Source organism: Lipophrys pholis (genome assembly GCF_963383615.2).
Source record: "Lipophrys pholis genome assembly, chromosome: 6".
Taxonomy (NCBI): Eukaryota; Metazoa; Chordata; class Actinopteri; order Blenniiformes; family Blenniidae; genus Lipophrys; species Lipophrys pholis.
The window spans coordinates 17618686-17639294 of record NC_137629.1 but is presented as its reverse complement, the minus strand read 5'-3'; the positions used below and the strand labels follow the sequence as shown (position 1 = coordinate 17639294).

General features: G+C 38.4%; 1 protein-coding gene across 1 annotated transcript in view; it reads right to left on the bottom strand.

Moving 5' to 3' along the window:
* gabra2b (gamma-aminobutyric acid type A receptor subunit alpha2b) overlaps window positions 1–16106 on the bottom strand; it is a gene marked incomplete at both ends in the record, with an annotated part of 40392 nt that extends 24286 nt beyond the window's left edge. Inside the window, 2 exons of the mRNA XM_080466049.1 lie at window positions 12659–12774; window positions 16036–16106. Of these exons, the coding sequence (XP_080322175.1) occupies window positions 12659–12774; window positions 16036–16106 (187 nt within the window). The remainder of the gene's footprint in view (window positions 1–12658; window positions 12775–16035) is intronic.
* Between the last annotated feature and the right edge of the window lie 4503 nt (window positions 16107–20609).

The following is a 20609-nucleotide window of genomic DNA, read 5'->3' as shown; positions in this document are numbered from 1 at the left end:
AAACATGCAGCTGGAGTATTTATTGACTTGAAAAAAGCATTTGATACACTTAATCATTCTATATTATTAAAGAAATTAGACAGATATGGCATAAGGGGAGTGGCTTTGAGTTGGATTCAAAGCTATTTAACTGGGAGACAACAGTATGTGAAGATGGGGGAGTTTACATCAGGATATTTGGACATTGGTTGTGGGGTCCCACAGGGATCTGTCTTAGGCCCAAAGTTGTTCAATTTATACATTAATGACATTTTTAATGTGTCAAAATTATTAAAATTAGTTATTTTCGCAGACGACACAAACATTTTCTATTCTAATGACAATTATAGTAATTTAATAACTAATCTAAACTGTGAACTAAGGAAATTAAAAACATGGATGGACATTAACAAATTGTCCCTCAACTTAAACAAAACAAAAGTAATGTTTTTCGGTAATTATAATGGAAAACCAGACCCAGTAATTATAGACGGTGTAGTTTTAGATACAGTATCAGAAATTAAATTCTTAGGAGTCACCATTGACAGTAAATTAAGCTGGAAACCACACATAAGTCACATACAAGGTAAAGTCTCCAAAAGCATCTCAATCATTAATAAAGCCAAGTTTTCTTAAATTACAATGCATTATTTCTATTATATGGTTCGTTAGTTTTGCCATATCTAAATTATTGTATAGAAGTTTGGGGCAATAACTATAAAAGTTCATTACACCCCCTTGTTATACTCCAAAAACGGGCTGTAAGAATTATACACAAAGTAGGATATTGTGATCACACTAATATATTATTTTTGCAGTCTAAAATGTTAAAATTGCATGATTTAGTTGAATTCTCTACTGCCCAACTTCTGTTTAAAGCTAATAAAAATGTGCTACCTGCAAGAATACAAATGCTTTTTGCACGCACAGAAGGGGGATATAACCTGAGGGGGTGTGATAACTTTAAGGTTCAAGCAGTGTCTTCCACTAGGAAAAGTATGTGTGTGTCTGTATGTGGAGTTAAACTCTGGAACAAATTGGGAGTAGAGCACAAAAAATGTCCAAATATTCATCAATTCAAATCAAGATATAAAAAAATAGTATGGTCAAAATACCAGAAGGAGGATATGGGCACTTGATTACTAATGGGTGTTACAAAGTGATGTATACTTTAATACTTTAATGGTCAGATCTAGCTAATGATGAAGTCTATTGTTGTTATTACTATTATACTATTGCAGTTGTTATTATTGTTATTGGTATCATTATTTTTTATCATTATGGTTGTTATTATTGTAAGAGGATATAACATGTAATTCAGTAACAAGAAATAACTAAGTGATTATATTGTATTAGTAATATCATACATTATCTAATAGACTATATGTCTTGGCTGTTTTTGTTGTTGTTTTATTTTCTGTTTTATTTTAACAGTGTTATTGTAGCAGCCACATTATCATTATTATTTAAGTTTATGAACAGGGGTGGGAGTTAATAAGCTTGTCTTCTTCCCACTCCTTTTCGAGCTAGAGTGTTGATATTATTTTTTCTTTTATTGTATTTTTTTCTGGCTTTTATGCCTGTGTTGTGTAGCTCGAAATAAATTTGGAAATGAAATAATTACTCTTTGAAGATCCCGTCATCTGCAGTGTATACTATCAAATCAATAAGGAACTGTGGAGAAATCTGTTTGCACAAGGGCACAAGGCTGAAGGTCAAGAGTGAATGCTGGTGATCTTCAAGCCCTCGGGCAGCACTGGAATAAGAACAGACATGATTCTGAGCTGGAAACCACTGCATGGACTCAAGAACACAACCTGAAACCACTGTCTGTAAGAACATGTCATTCTAGGAAAACCTCCCACACAAACACAATCAATAAAACAGTGCCCATCTTGGAGAAAAAGAAATTCATATTGAACTGAGGCAGATTGGAAAACTCCTATGTGGTCAGAAGAATCATCCAGCTTGGTATCCAGAGCCTGTATCTCTCATGGTATGGGGTTACATTATTGTCCATGGACTACTGAGATATACTGTATATATACATGATTTAAAAAATACTTCTCCTATTCAAACTATTAGCCTAATTTACCCACATCCTGAACAAAGCGAGCTAAATTGCAAGACGATTTAATAAGAACAGGATGAGTGACGGTGCACGCAAACAACAGTATCCAAATGAGTGTTTTGGACAAAGTAAACACAAACACATTCAGCCAGAAACTTGCTTGTGTTCATCTTGGAATGACTGGATGGAGCACTGAGAGGCTAAGAAATGTGGAGTTCGATGTGTTGTTGAATGAAATTATCATACATATTTCAGGGTTACAGCACATCGATCTGAATTAAAAAAAAAAAGAAAAAGAAAGAAAGAAAAATGCAATGTAGGAGATGAGATGATCAGTCAGGAAATCAGAATTTGAATAAGTCAAAATCTGATGTACAACACAGAAAATAGCTTATTATACAGTTTGGTATCAAAAGTCGTAGACTTTCTCATGCACTCTGATATCTTTCTGCTGCTCTGTTTCAGGAATCTGCAGTGATTTTTTAATCATTTTTACTCTAAATTCTGTTTTATAGACTCTGCTTTAAGGTGACGTTTTCTTACCGTTAGTCAAATCCACTTTAAATGTTTCTGTGTCTCGACCTCTCGTGGGACCAGATGCTATATACAGGTACATTTTGATATATGCTGTAAGTAACAATACGGTCATGAATCACGTTGCATGCTGAATACTTATTGATTAGCATAAACGTCTCTCAGTCCACAATTTCTGACCCCATTTCGAGTGAAAACATCGCTTTTGCATTTTCATTTCAGGAATAAACGTTTTGGAGTCACAGCGTTTACAAAAAGTTGCTCCAAGCACCGTTGTCGTGTAAACGGACAGCCAAAATTCAATGAAAGGTTTAAAATTTCACTTGAAATGAAAACATTGCCATGTAAACAGTGTGTCAGAAGAAAGTTAACAATCAGGAGAGAATCGTGGCTGTATCTGTGATTTTGGCTCTAAATCCATGGTTCTGTGTCGCACTGTGAGACAACCGGCAACAAAATTCTGACAGTATCTCAACAATCTTTGTGCGACGCTTCACGTGTTGTATTCATATTACAGCTGCATGCATGTGGCACTACAGCGTAATCTAATTTCAGTGATATCAACCTGACGCTGTCTCAGAGCTGCTGTGAACCCAGCAGGTCCTGAAACTGCTGCCTCTAATTAAAAACAATCATCTGGAAAAACATGAATACACTGCGTTTATCACAGTGGACAGCTGTGACAGTGAGCTCACATCAGAAATGCAAATGCAAGTGGATTTTTAAGAAGTTTCCGGTGTCATCAAACAAGCAAGAAGCAATTCTTAGCTCTACTATGTATATGCAAATAGAAAAATATACCGCGTTTGAAATATGCAGCAGTATTATATAGGCAAAATGTGAACAATCAGGATGATATTTATTTTCAGTTTGTCTCTCTTTCCCATTCACATGGAGCCACGATGTGTTCGGCTCACCTATACAACCTCAATTCACAACCTGCTCACACAGCATTCAATTTATTGAACCGAAGCGACGTAAACGCTTTGTTTCTAAGCGTATAAAATTTGTCCTAAATGTTCACACTGATGCCACAGATAGGAACTTGCGCAGCCTGCTGTGTTTGCTGTTGGACTGATAGTGTGTCTGCGCTGCTGCATTGGGTCCATTTGCTTTTCACTACACTCTGTCTCTTTCAATAATTACTGAAGCTCAATCTCTCATGCTTGGTCAATTCAAAAAGCTTTCACGTTTTACTCCACACTCGGCTCTACGCCACAAACAGCATCTTACATACCGTCTAAAGAGATCATTACTCTTGGTAAAGTGCTCTCATGTATGGCGAGGTGAGCCTCCGTCCACGTTGCTCCACCAGGACACGGAATGGAAGTGGTTTATAATGGAGCTCGGGCTTCACAAAGTAATGTCCTCACTGTTTTTTAATACTCTGCAACTGCACGGAAAGAACTGTTTTCTTTCGGGATACTTTACTTTTATCTCCCATAATTTAAAACAAAAAAAAAATTAAATGTCTTCCTCAGAGTTAAAAGGAATCACTAAACATCGTATTAGTACAAGATTGATGAATTGAAACTAAACAGTAAATTACAGTCTGTTGCGTTCTTCTCTCGTTCTTGAGGTGATGTAAATCATGGCTGTTGGGCAATAGGTTCAATCAATTTAGAAAGATATACAGCCAGATGTATTTTATTACACAGGCAAGGGTCCTGGTATGTGAATAAGCCTGATTTAAATGGATCTTCTTTTTTTTTTTTTTTACCCTTGCACATGGGGCCCTCCATTAGTTTGATTTATTTATTTTGTTGACGCGCACACGAAGCTGCACCTCAGTAGAAAGCATGTCTGACACTAAATGCCATCTTGCTGTGTTTCCTCTTCTTGTAAAAAGGCACTCTGGATTTCAACACAACACACACAAGCTCCTAATTTACTTGAGATTGCACATATGGAAAAGATGCAAATCAATTTCATGAAGTCTTTTATATATGCACAGCAGCCATGTATACACAAGATCCTTCATGTCACACTAAACTGTGATTTGAGGGCTTTATAATCATCACATGAGCATGTTGCGTATGAGAAAAATGCTACTTTCTTCAAATGCTAGATTTAGAAACCTCATGCTTCAATAGAATTGATCTATTTAGTTAGTAGAGTATATTAAGTATTATAAACCAGTATAATATGGCTCAGATAGTATAGTATTATATAGTATTGTATGGAAAACGTGATTTTATGATTGTAAATGTTTATTGTTTTAAAATGTTAAAAAAACTTTTGAAAGTTAAGGTTTTTCTAAGTAGTATAGTATGGTATAGTATAGTGTATGGTACAGTACAGTATGGTGTAGTCTGGTGTAGTATAGTAAAATATATTATCAAGTATTGTCGCTTACAGTAGTTTATTGTATACATACATACATACATACAGGTACATCTCAAAAATTTTGATAATCATGAAAATGTTCAATATTTTTTGTCACTCATTTCAGAAAGTCAAACCCAGATATGATATAGGCTCATGACACAGAGTGAAATATTTCAAGCCTTTATTTCTTGAAATGTTGATGATTATGGCTTACAGATAGTGAAAACCCAAAATTCAGTGTCTCAGAAAATAATCTTACTACATAAGATCAAGAAAAAAAGAATATTTAAAATAAAAATGTAAGGCTTCTGAAAAGTATGTTCATTTCTATGTACTAAATACTTGGTTGGGCTCCTTTTGCATGACTTAGCGGCGTGGCACGGAGGAGATCAACCTGTGGCACTGCTCAGGCGTAATGGAAGCCCAGGTTGCTTTGATCGCAGCCTTCAGGTCATCTGCATTGTTGGTCTGGTGTCTCTCACCTTCCTCTTGACAATAGCTCATAGATTCTCTCTGGGGTTCAGGTCAGGCCGGTTTGCTGGCCAATCAAGAACAGTAACGCCATAGTCATTGAACCAGCTTTTGGTACCTTTGGCAGTGTGGGCAGGTGCCAAGTCCTGCTGGAAAATGAAATCAGCATCTCCATAAAGCTCATCAGCAGAAGGAAGCATGAAATCCTCTAAAGTTTCCTGCTAGATGGCTGCGTTGACTGTGGACTTCAGAAAACACAGTGGACCGACACCAGCAGATGACATGGCAGCCCAAATCATCACAGACTGTGGAAAATTCCCACTGGACTTCAAGCAACGTGGATTCTGAGCCTCTCCACTCTTCCTCCAGACTCTGGGACCTTGATTTCAAAATGATATGGAACATTTACTTTCATCTGAAACAAGGACTTTGGACCACTGAGCAACAGTCCAGTTCTTTTTCTCCACAGCCCAGGTAAGACGCTTCTGACGTCATCTCTTGTTCAGGAGTGGCTCGACACCAGGAATGCCACATTTCTGTCCCATGTCTAGGATTGGTCTGTGCCTAGTAGCTCTTGATGCGCTGACTCCAGTCTCAGTCCACTCCTTGTGAAGCTCCCCCAAATTCTGGAATGCATTTTGTTTGACAATCTTCTCAAGGCTGCGACCATCCCTTTTGCTGCTGCACCTTTTCCTACCACACTTTTTCCTTCCACTCAACTTTCTATGAACATGCTTGGACACAGCACTCTGAACAACCAGCTTTATTAGCAAACCCTTTTGTGGCTTACCCTTCTTGTGGAGGGTGTCAATGACTGTCTTCTGGACATCTGTCAAGTCAGCAGTCTTCCCCATGTTTGTGTAGCCTAGTGACCCAGACTGAGAGACCATTTAAAGGCTTAGGAAACCTTTGCAGGTGTTTTGAGTTAATTAGCTGATGAGAGTGTGACACCATGACCTTCCAAAACTGAACTTTTCCACAATATTCCAATTTTCTGAGACACTGAATTTTGGGTTGTCACTATCTGTAAGTCATAATCATCAACATTTCAAGAAATATAGGCTTGAAATATTTCACTCTGTGTCATGAGCCTATATCATATCTGGATTTGACTTTCTGAAATGAGTGACAAAAAATATTGAACATTTTCATGATATTCTAGTTTTTTGAGATGTACCTGTATTTCTAATATTTCTAATGTTTATGTGATGTACTGATTATATGATGTTATAAATGATTGAAACACCTGCTTTGCTTTCTGTTGTTTTATATTGAGCATGTTGTAACCATGGTTACAATAGTATTGTATCATATAGTTGTTGCTAGTTCCCATCAGCATTTAAGAAAAATATAATTTGATGTCAACTCTTAGGAAGTCCTGCCTTCAACCAGAGATTTCTGTTTTTCATTGGTGTGTGTGTATGAGTGTGTGTGAATGGGTGAATGTGATTAACAGTGTTAGGCGCTATAGGGGCTGCTGAAGTGGTTGAAAAGTGCTATCTAAGTGAAATTCATTTACCATTTTACCATTTACTTACAATTCAAAATATATTTTCTTGATGCATATTGTCTGGTCTGATGGTGGAGCAGCTTTAATCACAGATTCGATCAGTTTACTCATCTTATTTCCTATATACAGTATATATATGATGTTTATTGACAAAAGCAATCACCACGCCCAGTGAAAACAGGGGAAATGGTGGATTTCTAAGAATATGTGAAAAGAGATGAGTAATGTATGACTTGTGAACATGTGTTCTTGATGTTGTGAGTATAAGATGAATCGCCTCAAGGTATGAATTATGAATGAAACAATAAAATGCTTTTTCATTGTGGTTTTTTTTTCTGCATGACAAGCTTTGAATAAAATGTAATCAAAAGGAAAAACATAAAAATTCCAAAATACTTTTCAGAAGTATTCATTTTCGATCAAATTAGCCAAAGTATTACTGTTCATTTGTACATATAAATGTTATTTACTATCCTGCCAATCCTGAACAAATCTCAGAGGTTATTGATCTTTCGATATACATTTAGTTCCAACAGTCTTGTTAGTTTATTTTCTAAGTGCACATATACTATTGTGGTTTAGTATTGCGATAAGTATCTGATTTGCGATAAACACAAACACATAAGTGAATGATATTAATGTCTTTGTGCTTGAACAAATAACATTGCTCTGAATGCACAGGGCATGGAAGCAAGTATTATAATTACTTTTTGTTTGTGATTTGTTGCACTCGTGTGTCTGTAGTTTAGGTTCCGTGAGTAATCTGAGTAGAAATCTCTATTCCACATCCTCTCCCCCTGCTCGGTTTCCTGCACTGACTGCTGCTTGTTGTGAATCCACTGTATATGTAAATGCAGCCTTGTTGACATTTGTCATATGAAATTCCTGATGAAGGTTGCCCGATTCAATCAGTTTATCATCAGTGCTGACACTGGGCAGGTGGTGATTTTTTTTTTTTTCCCATGCTGGGATTGCATCGTGATAGGATACACGGCCCTGCATCAAATAAGCCACAACAACAACAAAAAGACAAGTGTGTGGAAAAACTAAATCCGCCACCCAAATGACAAGCCCCATTCTATTTGCATGGTGAAACATGAAACACGGTGGAACAAATCCACCAGTAAAAACTGACTCCACTTTTGCAGTTGCAAAGCTAGAAAAGCACAGCCCTGAGGGAAAATACGCATTTAAAAATACCAAGAGTGCACTTAATGCCCGCAGACATGAGGATACTTATTTATGGGAACAAGGACAATACCTAAAGTTCATTTATTCAGCAGGAACAGTCATAAACACGTGCTTTTCATATAATCTGAATCATTTGGTACAGATGGGCCTGCTGAACCATGTTTAATTGGTAAAGTACAACCTGCTTGTGTTAGGGACTGTGCATTCCACTGTGCTACTATCCAAATGTCAAATTAACTCTCCCCAGTTTGGGAAGCGACAAAGCGCATCCGCGAAAAACTCAAGGCTGGTTGATTACAGTGGGACTAAGATCGTGTAAAACTACCAAACTAAGATTGTGTAAAACCACCAACTTCCTTCTGTTCACTGCAACACAAAAGTGGTTTAAAAACATGAAATTGCACTACTCCCCGTTCACAGTGATGAAAGCCACTTCACCCGCAGGCCGGACTGATGACACCAACTAAATGCAAGGCTGCCCACTTAGACCCAGTTTACACAAAGTTTTCAAGTGATGACCCCAAAACCTTCATTGTGTTTTGGGTGCCCGTTTACATGACAACGGTTGATGCTGAACATTTTAAGGAGTTCCATCAGGAAAGTAACAGGAACATCTCCCACGCTGCTTTCTTCACAAGCTGCACCCTGAGTAAGCAGACCAGATGCCACGGTAAACATTAGAGTATATCTACGCCACTTTTTTATTTTTAAAGAAACAGAGTGAATGGAAATGACAGGGCTGAGCCAAAACCCTTTCATCTCTAAAAAAACAAAACCATTTCTTGAAATGTTTAGCTTCACTTTTCAGACACTTTATAACTTCAAACCTCATAATATCTCAGTAGGTGTGTGCGTGAAATTTAGATTAATTCAACTTTGAAAAATACTTTTAAATATTTGGATCCGATTTTAACCTTTTCCTCAGAAATAAAGCTGTCCTGTGCACTTTTAACGGTTTCTTTTGTTTGTGAATGCCTTTTATTTTTCAGTTTCATTTAGACCACAGACAAAAAAAAAAGGAAAACGTCTTGTTGACATGAAACGGTGGCTTCGTGCATTTTCAGAGGTCGCCCCCTGTTGACATAAGGAGCAGCTCCGAGCACGAACTGGTAGCAAGATAACGCTTCTTTTTTTTTTTTTTTGGAGTGGAAAGACAAATTAGTAGAAGAAGTGTGAATGTGAACAGAAGTGAGCGGCCTTGCAGTCACAGTGATGACGATGCAGGAGCAACTGTGCTTTCAGCGCTCACTGCGCAGACTGGCTCGACTTCACTGGAAATGACAAAGAACCAGTTGATGCATTTTAAAAGAGCACATGAAAGCGAGAAGTATGAAAACTCATTGTGGGGTTAAAGCAGTTTGGATTGCGATTCAGTCCACACAACAGAAGGAAAATATCTTTATTTTTTTTATTTGCAAAAGCAGCAAATCTGACTGTGGTCGGATTCTGTTCTATTCTTTGTGAACAGCACTGTGATTAATTAAATAACTAATAATTAATTGTAGAAACACTTACAGTTGTTATTGTTTTTTCTCCCCCTTCAAACCTTCTTGCAGTCCCAAGGGAACATGGGGTTCATCTCGACAACCTCTGCCCAAGATTCATTGTCCAACTTTGTTATTAAGCATTAAATCAAACTACTCCCTATTATTTTGTACAGTATAATGCAATCCACGGCCTCAGCACTGCAACCATGTCTACCTCAGTGAGCAGTTTTGGCATTTTGGCCCCATCTGGGTTATTTTTAGGCTACGGCTTGAGTTCCTGTTATTTTGTCCACATGTGTAGCCATCCAGAACAGCTGCTTTCAAGAGGATGAAGAGGAACATGTCTTTTTTGATGAAGGCCACATTTTTTTTTGAAATATGTGCTCTGTATGTACAGCATGTACATATATGTGCAGCCAGCCTTTGAAGGAAACGACTGAATGTTTGATGATTCATACACTGAACGAAGAGTACATTAGATGCATTGGAGTTCAGCCCGATTTCTTTTCTCCCTGGCCCGCTACTTGAACCATGAAAACCGTCAAAGGGACGGACTCTTTATCCCTGAATATAGTGCATGTATGAGTGAGCACACTCATGCAGCTGTGATGAGGCTTTTTTTTTCAGTCATTATAAACATGTTATAAACCAAAGTCCATTGGAGCGTTAACGTGTTTTCTCCCACAGATGAGACATATATATCTAATGTGTCCCCGATGTGGAAAATTGCATCTGATGTCATTTTGCACTTCTTTTTCAGAGGCCCGTGCTGTGGTTTAGTCTCTCTGTACATTAATGGCTGCAGCGTGGGAACGGCTCTCTGAGCGGTGAGGGGCTGGGCCTCCGCTGGGGTAAAATCTGATAAAAATGTATGGGCTTGCGGTTCTGTAGCGCACTTGAAAGCATCTAATTGATGTTTTTAATGTTTTATTTAAGTATTTTATCTCAGATCGCTGATCTCGTGGAAGTCTGTCTTCAACTCAATTGCGTCCTCAGAGCTGTCGGCTGGTTTGCAGTTGGTAGACTTTCTCAATCAAAATTCCAAATAAATTTGCTTTATGTCCAATTCAAACCATTGGGACTGTCATAATGCCATTTATAACTGCACTAAAGAGCAGCGAGAGGAGGTAATAATCAGCTTTTTTTCCACCCAGTAAACACGCTTGCGGCACTAAAACTGTAGGTCCAGTTGAACAGGCTGAACACTGCCAAGCCAAAGGAAGTCTGTTCCCCATATGGCAGCTCCTGGGCTGGGCTGATGGCCCCAGGAATTAGAATTTCAAATGGCACCAAATCCTGAGGGAGGAGCTCAGCTTTGGGGGTGAGGGGCCAGCTGGAAATGAGATGCCAAACATGGAGGATAATGGGAGAGGTGACTAGGAAGAGACTAGTGCTGTGGAGGAGAAGATGCTCCTCGAATACCCAAATGCAGACGCCATCTTCTGTGTGTGAAGTGAGCGTTTTTTTTAAGTTGCTCATGTTTAAATACTGCAAATATGATGAGTTTCCAAAGCAATTAACGCACCAATAGCAAATTAACTGCTGTAAATATATATGATTCATATTATGACCGTTTCATTTTGGTCTCAGAAAATAAAAATTGATTTGATGAACTGATGAACACAATGTTGAAATAACAAGCACAATAAAGAGTTAAAACGTCCTTGATATTCTCAAAGGATTACCGGGAATATAGTGTACATTCTTTAAAATATCTTTAGGTAACCCATTGCCCATTTTGTTTGAAGTGTGGGGGGCCACGGCAGGAACCGTCTGGGGGGGCGTGCTTTATCTCAGCATGACCTTTTTTTGTTTTTAATCCTGCTCAGAAAAGTATGATAAAAAGTAGAAGTGAAGAAAAACCTATGCAAAATCATAAAATAAGTGTCTCAGTTATGACAGTTGCAGGCCATATATACAGATACAGTGAACTATAAATCATATAATGTATGTTTCTGAAACAGTTTTTATGTCATTGTTAAATTAATTTGTATATTTTATATTTCATGTTTTATTTGTTATTTTTTTACATGTTCAAGATAAAGATCAATCAATCAATCAATCAATTAAGCAATCAATCAATCTAAACCAGGACTGTTAGTTCAGGGACCATATACATCCCGTTATGGTAAAAAAATAGTGCCATAATAACCTTTATATTTAAACGTTAAAGATTTTCAGCTCAAGTGAAATGATGAACCAAATAAATTCAGTGCAACCAACTTCCTTTGATTTTGAAGGTAGCTGCTTCTTCTTCTTTTTTTTACCTATAGTACATAATTAATGCTTCATGTTCTACCTTTACCCATCTTGACTGTGTTGACAAAGTTAGCAATCTTTAGCCAATAAATAGTAGGCTCGTAGAAAAAAAACATTAATATCGAAGCAAAATGTAACACTACTAATCTATCTATCTGGAGTACCTAAAAGAAAAACATGAAGTTACTATAAGTGGAACAGAGTGGTAAGAGTAGCATACCAAAACCTTTAAACATACTGCTGTTTAATAAGGAAATATATCAATAATGGCCAGAACTTAGTTTATTACTCAGTTAAAACTTAACTGCATGACCAATAAAGCTGATTCCTGCATACAATGTGGAGAAAGGTGGTATACTGTATATCCTGGAGAGACTGCTATATGCCAGACAATCAGCCATATTCTTGCTCTTGATATAGCTTTACAACAATGTACACAACATTAAAGCACCACAGGTCAACTCTGGGGTTTTTTGCTGCAAGTATGAATATTCCAGAAAAACTCAAGCATGAGCTGAACTCTCTGCGGGGTTTATATGTGGCCATTTTAGCTGCTGTTACTTTCCAGGAAGTGGAGTGCAAGTTATATAATCTAAATGTTTTGTGGACAGAGTGTGTTTGTCAGTTTACTCCAGAGGGGACTGCTGCCAAAGGTTATTGGTACTACAAAAGCTGATGTTAAATGAAGTGTTCTCACTTCAAATGAGCCATCAACCGTTCTAAAAAGTAAAAAAAAAAAAAAAAAGAAGAGGGACACATGCCATTTCATAACAGTTTTCCAAGTAGGTTGCATAAACTGTAAAACTTCCCAGCACATTGTCTTCTTACCTCCCAGACCAGGCCGTAGACGGTTGTCATATCCATCGAGCAGGCTGTCCAGGATGCGCGTGAACAGGGTGATGTTGGTTTTGAAGGCATCAGATGTGGAATCTGCATTCACTGATCTGGTTGGCAGACACATAAAAGCAACGTGACCGGCTGGAGCGACATGTCAACAAACTGGGATCTGATCACATTTTAAATGGATATGGATTTCCTCAGAGGCTTGTTTTACAGAAAGCAAAGGGGTCATTATTATCTGGCAGAGACCCCATACATAAACCCCCCTACACACACAAACATGCACAATGTGTCTCATCCACATGGATGACCCAGTTCAAGGCAGAACATTTGAGAGCCATCTGATCTTGGAGCCAAAACACTACTGAATATGCAAATGTAATCAGAGCAAAGATTCATGGTAAATAAATTCAGATAAGGTCCTACATTAAAGCTCAGCTTAGTCACCACTGTTGACAGCTCATGTGTAACAGCCTCAGGTTATGGGCATATTTTCCTTCAAGCTGTCAATGGGAATACAATATTAACCACTTTCTTTTTGTGTTGAGTACACATGCCTCCAATTAGCAAGTGTTGGATTAGCGTAGTCTACTTCTCACCTCACACACTGGAAACATTTCATTTTTAATTTCGAAGAGTTCTGTACTGTTTGTGCTTCACTCACAGTGTCTCATTGCTGCATGTTTTTAATGTTCCGTTAGGATAAAAAAAAAAAAAACATGAATTATAACATCTGCATCAGCATTGGGAGAAAAACAACCTGAACTTTAAAATGTGTCTGTATACATAAACCATAGCCGTTATATGTCCAGGTGCGCGTGTGCTGCTAAAGTTAGCCCACTAGCTGTCACTTTGTACCTGAGCTTAGAAGCAAGTTAAGACTTTTCTTGTGTAATACAAATTACAAACAGTGAAATCTTCCCAATAATAAAATCATGTTGTAAAAACCTTGTTGAAATAATGTTTTCAGGAGAAGTTTTCCTTATAACTTGCAGCTAAAGACGTCACATACTCCTGGTGGCTAACTGACAAGGTGGGCGGCCATGCTAACGTCAATAACAAAAGATTCTTGTCTGAGAAAAGTGGTGGTCTCTACGTTTAATTAAGAAATAAGATGGTTTCCCCATGTAGTATATGGTGAATCTAAAAAATATTCATTGTTAATGACATAATTATGTCCATTAATAGTATTTTTTGTCAGTTTTATGTGCAAATTAAAATGTGTTATGTTAAGAAACACTGTGTCTGCCCCTCTTATGTTTGAGAGTGGTTTGGTCCACTGCCGTGGTAGACCTGTAGTAAACAGCTGTTTATGTGTAAATATATCTTTATAATATATCACATGTCAAGAATTATTCGTTACTTTTACCACTACAACAGCATATTCACAATGTTTATAGACTTATTTTCGTCTGCTTATTTACCTTGCATTTGAATTAAAGTTTGTCAATGGACACAAGGCATCTTTCCATTATAAATATTAACATAACTTGTTGAGTTGTTAATGTATTTTAAAGCAATTTCGTTTGAGGTATGCCAGTAGTGCGCTGATGACATAGGATGCTATACACACACAAATCTCTTGAGTCATGACAGTAATGTTTCTTGGTAACATTACCATTTATCCATCTATCTTCTATTTCACTTTTTAGATAAGTCCCCAATTTATATTTTATACTGTAGCGGTTACAGCGTGTGCAATGAATGGATGCTCGAGAATTTTTATCAGAACTCAGAACTCTGATTTTATTTACAAGTATCAACACTTTTGATATAATGTGGAGGGGTGTGATCAGCTGGCACACCCTACTCAGTCATGGTGTTATAAGTAACATTTAAAATGGAACTTGCTCTGACTAATATCCCAGAGCAGAGTGACCGAATAATAACAACAATAACACAAAAGTGCCAGGAAATGGCATCCCATAAGTCCTTGCTCTAACCCACATGACAGCGAAACCGGCATCCCACAACAGCCACTACAATATATTATATTATCATCAACCAAGTTATTTATTAGAATATTTAAGGTAGCACATCAGTGCCTATTGCTTAAGTTTCTCTCCTGATTGACTTAATTTAATATTCACTGCTCACATCAATCCATTTATGCATGTATCTATTTATCCACCCACTTTATTCACAATAGGACTGTGGGGGCTGGAGTCTATCCCAGCAAACACTGGCTGTGATGGACAGGTCACCAGTTCATCACAAGTCTAACACTGGGAGGCAGACAATCATCTACACAGCTCCCACCTACAGGCAGTTTAGAGTCACCAATTAAGCCAACAAGCATGTGATTGGATTGTGGGAGGCTATTGGAAAAAAAAGACCGGGAGAAAACATGCATAGAAAGTACCTAAACAGATTCAAACTGGAGGCAACAGGGCTAACCACTGCACCACAGTGTGGCACTGGGTTTAGAGCCAGGTCAATAAAGAAGAAATACTTATCAACAAATATTACCCAATGATTTCATAAATTCATAGAGGTTTTCCTGTTTGTCCAAGCCTTTTAAAATGCGTGATGGTTTCGAATTTAGATCCTTCTTATTGTAAATATCACACTGATGCTATAGCAATATTCTCAATGACTTATTTCCCCCTCCCGCCAAACTTTGTCAGTGTGACAGTGAGCCAAACATGAACAAAAGTGATGCCTTTAGTTGTTTTGTTGCTTTTCCAACTGTGATATATCAAAATGCCTTATGTGGAAGAAAAAAAAAGGCCACAGCATCACAAGTCAATGAGGCTGTCTGAGACAAGTTTTTTAGAATCAGTGGGATCCTGAAGCCTCAGGGGAATTTTTCAGTGGCCTTATTTTAATCTCTCCCCTCCTCCTCCTTCACCTCAGACAGGGGATGCACCCTCCCTTTACCAACGCAGTACCTTAGCGTAAGCAGCTGAATGACCTGATCTGTCACTCTGGCCTATATTAAAAAGACACCTTCACACCAAACGTGATAATGTGCGATGTCCTCAGATGGAACAGCACGCAGGCTTAGCAAAGGCAATAACACAGTGCAGCAGGGTGGACACATTTTCACACAAGGCAGTTACACATAATTGAGCATAAGAGATGGTTTTTTTCTTATTTTAAACAAAACATACTTTCAGTGGATGATGCAATTTGACCACTACAAGCATGTATGGGAATGTACAATGTTAAATAGACCAATACAGGAAACCATGGAAGACTAGAGGATCTTGCAACAGCTTGCACTCTCGACAGAACCTGCTTGCTCCCTTTCCTTTTATCCTTTTAATGAATCTGTTTAGGGGGAGGTGGGAAATTCCTCCAGTGGGGGGTCCGCCTCCGGAGGCAAAGTGTGTGTGATCCTCAGCCCATTTGGGGGGTCTCACCTGGTTTTCCAGAGGGCTGCTAGAGCCAGCAGACAGATGAGGAGTGAAGGAGCGCTCTCTCTGCTCCACATGGCTGCTTCAACACCTACACACACACACACACACACACACACACACACACACACACACACACACACACACACACAGTATTGAATGGAGGTGGCTCAGTTTTAACAGGCTTGACATGCCTGTGGATTTAAACCTGACCTGTGCAGACATAAAGGCCTGCAGATCCATGCATGCATGAAATACTGATTTCTGGGGATTCCCCTTCAGCGCGCAATAAATAGATAAATAAATAAACAAATAGAGGAGGGAGGGGGGAGGAGGAGGAGAGAGGGAAAAGGGGAAAGAGGGGGGGGGGGGGGGGGGCGGCAAAGACAGCTCCTGACAGTAATTAGTATTCACTGACACGTCCCACGCCTTCACTCCCTGAACATTACTGTTACCAGAAATATCAGATCAAGGCGATCTGAAGCCACATTCACACGATCAAAAATTATTCATATATCGAAAATAACAGCAGCAACATCTGGAGATCGAAATCTAAAAATACAATTAAAAATATAAATATAATAGAAGGAGCTATAAGAGGAAATAACGGCACATGCATGCAAGCTCCTTTCCCACGCTTCTCCCCGCCGATAATAATGGCCTTAATAATAAACACGCACAGAGCGCGTCTTTTGTGTGCGCGCAAGAAAAAGAAAAAGAAAAAAAAAAACATTGAAAAAACAAAAACAACAAAAAAAACTCACCTCAAGTCTGAGAAGTACCTGCTGCAGCTGCAATCGTCGAGGATGCTTTGTGAAAGTTAAAGGCGATTCCCGGCGCTCTCCTGTTTTGGTGAAGCTGAACGAGTGCAAGAGTGACATGAGAACAAAGATGCGAGCCTGGAGAAAATCATCGTCCCAGCAAGCAGCAACAGCAGGAATGCAAAGCAAATACACTGTCTGTCATGGTCTACCCTCTATTCTCTCTATTTATATATAAATATGTGTACTGGGGTGGGGGGGTGGGGGGGGGTTTAGTATGAAACAAAAGAGCTAAATGAAAATCATGACAATGACATGGAGAGAAATGTGCATTAAAAATAAAGAAATAAATGAAAAGGGAAAGAAAAAAAAAAGAAAAAAAAAGCAGCAGTGGCGGGAGCTGATCCTGGCTTCAAATTGCTCTGTTCAGCATCCTCCTCAGCTGGTTAGGAGCTCGATGTGAATCGTGATAAGCAAGGAGCACATCTCAGTCTCCCTCGTCTCCACACAAAAACTACAAAGGCTGAAGGAGGAGACGCACTGGGTCCTAGAGGTAGTTTGGTATGCACTCAGCACTCAGCCTCCCTGACTGCACATCCTCAATCCCGGGTTACTGGATCCTGTCACATGAGAAATGTGGATGATGTAGGAGAGGTTCATTCTTCTGATGGCAATATGCCGTTTCTGCTATACCATGTTGTTTAGGTCAGAATGTTTCTTGATGAGAATTGAATAATTTTGCAGTGACTTGTCGGACGTTTTCTTTTTCTTTTTCTATTTCTTAAGGAGGGTATTTGCAACCTTTGAACTTGTCTCTTTTAATTGATTTTTCTTTGCCATTTTAGAGCTATACATTCTTAGTCAGTGAAACACGTAAAACATAGTAGATATGAATAATGGTATAATTATTAGCCTTACATTTACTGTTTAGGTTACGTTCTTGCTTGAGATTTCTGTTAGACTACTGTATAGTGTCTCAATGCAACAACTGTCATCACGCAGAACCATTGATAAATAATGAAGGACGTCTTATATTCAATCAGATTATCATAAGCTCTGCCTCTGGGACCTGTATATTCACCGGAATGTAACACCCGAGGTCCAGCCAATAAAATACTGATAAATTACCCTGTCTATTGCATGGGCAGCACTTTCTAATCGGTAACCCAACAATAAGTCAAATAAAATGTATTTTTGAAAAAATATATTGTTTATGATTGTCAATCAGGACGCACCTGAATATACAACAAATAAAGAAGTCTGTTTGTTGAGCTCGTCTTTGTTGGATATGCGTGAGGCAGAGGGGATGAATGGCCCTCCTGACACTTCCCTGTTGCTACAGGACTGTTTATTGTGGAAGAAAAACCCACATGCAGCACTTCGCACAGCCATTGGCTTCCTCGGAAATCTGAAATCCATCCACAAATTAAATAAAAATGTGGGGAGAAGTTGTTGAACAGTGTTTTCCCTCACAGTGGTTTTCCTGTATCAGCCCCAGTGGAGCTTTTCTTTCAGCACCACACACTCAGAAGAAGCCACTTCCTTTCATATGTCGTTACTTCTGCTTGTGTAACTGCCGCTAAATGCAACAAAGAAGACAGTATACAAATTAATGAATGCACTATATGTTCCAGTAGAGGAATGTTTCCAGGGGCAGATGTACAGTGTGTGTGTGTGTGTGTGTGTGTGTGTGTGTGTGTGTGTGTGTGTGTGTGTGTGTGTGTGTGTGTGTGTGTGTGTGTGTGTGTGTGTGTGTGTGTGTGTGTGTGTGTGTTGGGGGGGTGTTGCCCTCTGCCATTGAAATCTCTTGTTAAAATTCAGTTAGATATTTTGAGTTTCATGTAACCTTTTTTTGTCTTTTTTTTTTTAACCAGCAAATACAGCTATCTATCTTGTGTGACAGGGGTGCCAAACATAAGGCCCATGGGCCAAACCCGGCCCGCAAGAAGCTCCAATCCAGCTGCCAAACCACCAAGCAAAGTACACATTATCTTCTTAAGAGCAGCAGACACAACGCTGAGACCCGAGCTGAGATATTGGTGACGCTCGCCTCAAAGCCATGCTGTCAGGGTGAGTTTGTAAAAACCAGCATATAGGATAAGTTTTTTGGGACATTCCACTATATTTTGCAAGAGGAGTTTTCAATAAAATTTGCTTTATGTTGAGGTGGTCATCAATTTTAGTAGTAAATGTGTTGTTTTTTGAAAATAGAATTTTTTTCCATCACATATACTCTGCAGCACAACAACAAAAAAAAATTAACATTTAAATTTAAAGGGTATTGTGAAACTATTTTACTGGTTCAGCCCACTCAATATGTTTTTGAATGAGCCACACAATTTATTTACTTTGAAAAATATACAAAAATATAATCTGAAAAAAATTGCTGTTGACTTCTTCAAATCCTTTTCAGGTTTGAGAAACATTTCCTTTTATAATACAATGACAAGGTGGCAAATTTACACCATGATTGGCAACAATTCAATTCAATTCAATTCAATTCAATTCAATTCAATTCAATTCAATTCAATTCAATTCAATTCAATTCAATTCAATTCAATTCAATTCACCCATTTTCTCGCGCTTATCCGTTTCCGGGTCGCGGTGGTGGCAGTCTGAGCACTGTCACCCAGATTCTATTCTATTCTATTCTATTCTATTTTAATATTGCCAAATACAACGGTAATTTTTAGCCACTTTTACACAGAAAAATCCAATAATTCCACATGAGCAAGCATAAGCAATGGTGGAAATGTGATTCCTACACCAGAGGAAACCAAAATCATTTATATTTTTATTCAACTGTATACTGTTTCACTGTTTTAATGCAGGATGCAATTTGCCAGGAGAAGAGGTAATATAGATAATATACCTTGTCTAGTCTAAGTATCAAGTCTTCTTCTAAATTATTTATGTCACAGGAAGGGGGGAGCGGGGGGAGCATTTTCTCTGCTCTTCAATGTGATTAAATACCAGCAGACTGGACAAAAACAGAATATCACACAATGTCTCTTAAAAAACTGAATAAAACAGAGATGCCAGCTCTTCTCAAGAGTGAAAATAATCAGCTAAACTAAACTTGCACAGACTCATCCAAAGTAGCAGTTGTTGACTGAGTGCTGTATATCGTAATCTTCCAGTGCAATGTCTTGTTTAGAGTTGTTTGCATTGGTGAGCACTGTAGGAACCCTGCTCAAGACTTTTGCTGGAGCAAGATATGTCTTGATACAAAGCCTTGCAAACGTTGGACCTGCTATTAGGATAAAAGCTTATTTTTGACAAATAGATATTGGTTTCAAATGCTTTACAAGCTTTTCTCATGATCTATCCTCAAAAAAAACAATGCCATGCAAGAAGCCTCCCCCTTATGGTGTAGTTGCATCCAGATTTAATAATAATAATAAACTAAGTGAAAAGTCATCATTTTATCTCTGGATTTAACTGTCCTACAGTATCAAATGCGCATCGGGTAACAATCCGTCAAGATCACAGTGTGCTAATTGGTTTCTGGTAATTGGAGCCATGTTACTAGACTGATCTGACACCAGAGCAATAGGTTAATCCAGTTGTGTGTCCTGGCAGTGCCTCAACACTTCACCACAGACTAAACTCAAAGAAGAAAGAGAGAACATAAATATCAAAATGTGTATAAAGTTGGAATCCTTTAACTTTAAAGGGTGTATTGTGTTTAAAGGAGGTATCAGCAGAAGATGTTCATAAGGGCTGAAAAGGGACATTAAGAAGCCACACACACACACACACACACACACACACACACACACACACACACACACACACACACACACACACACACACACA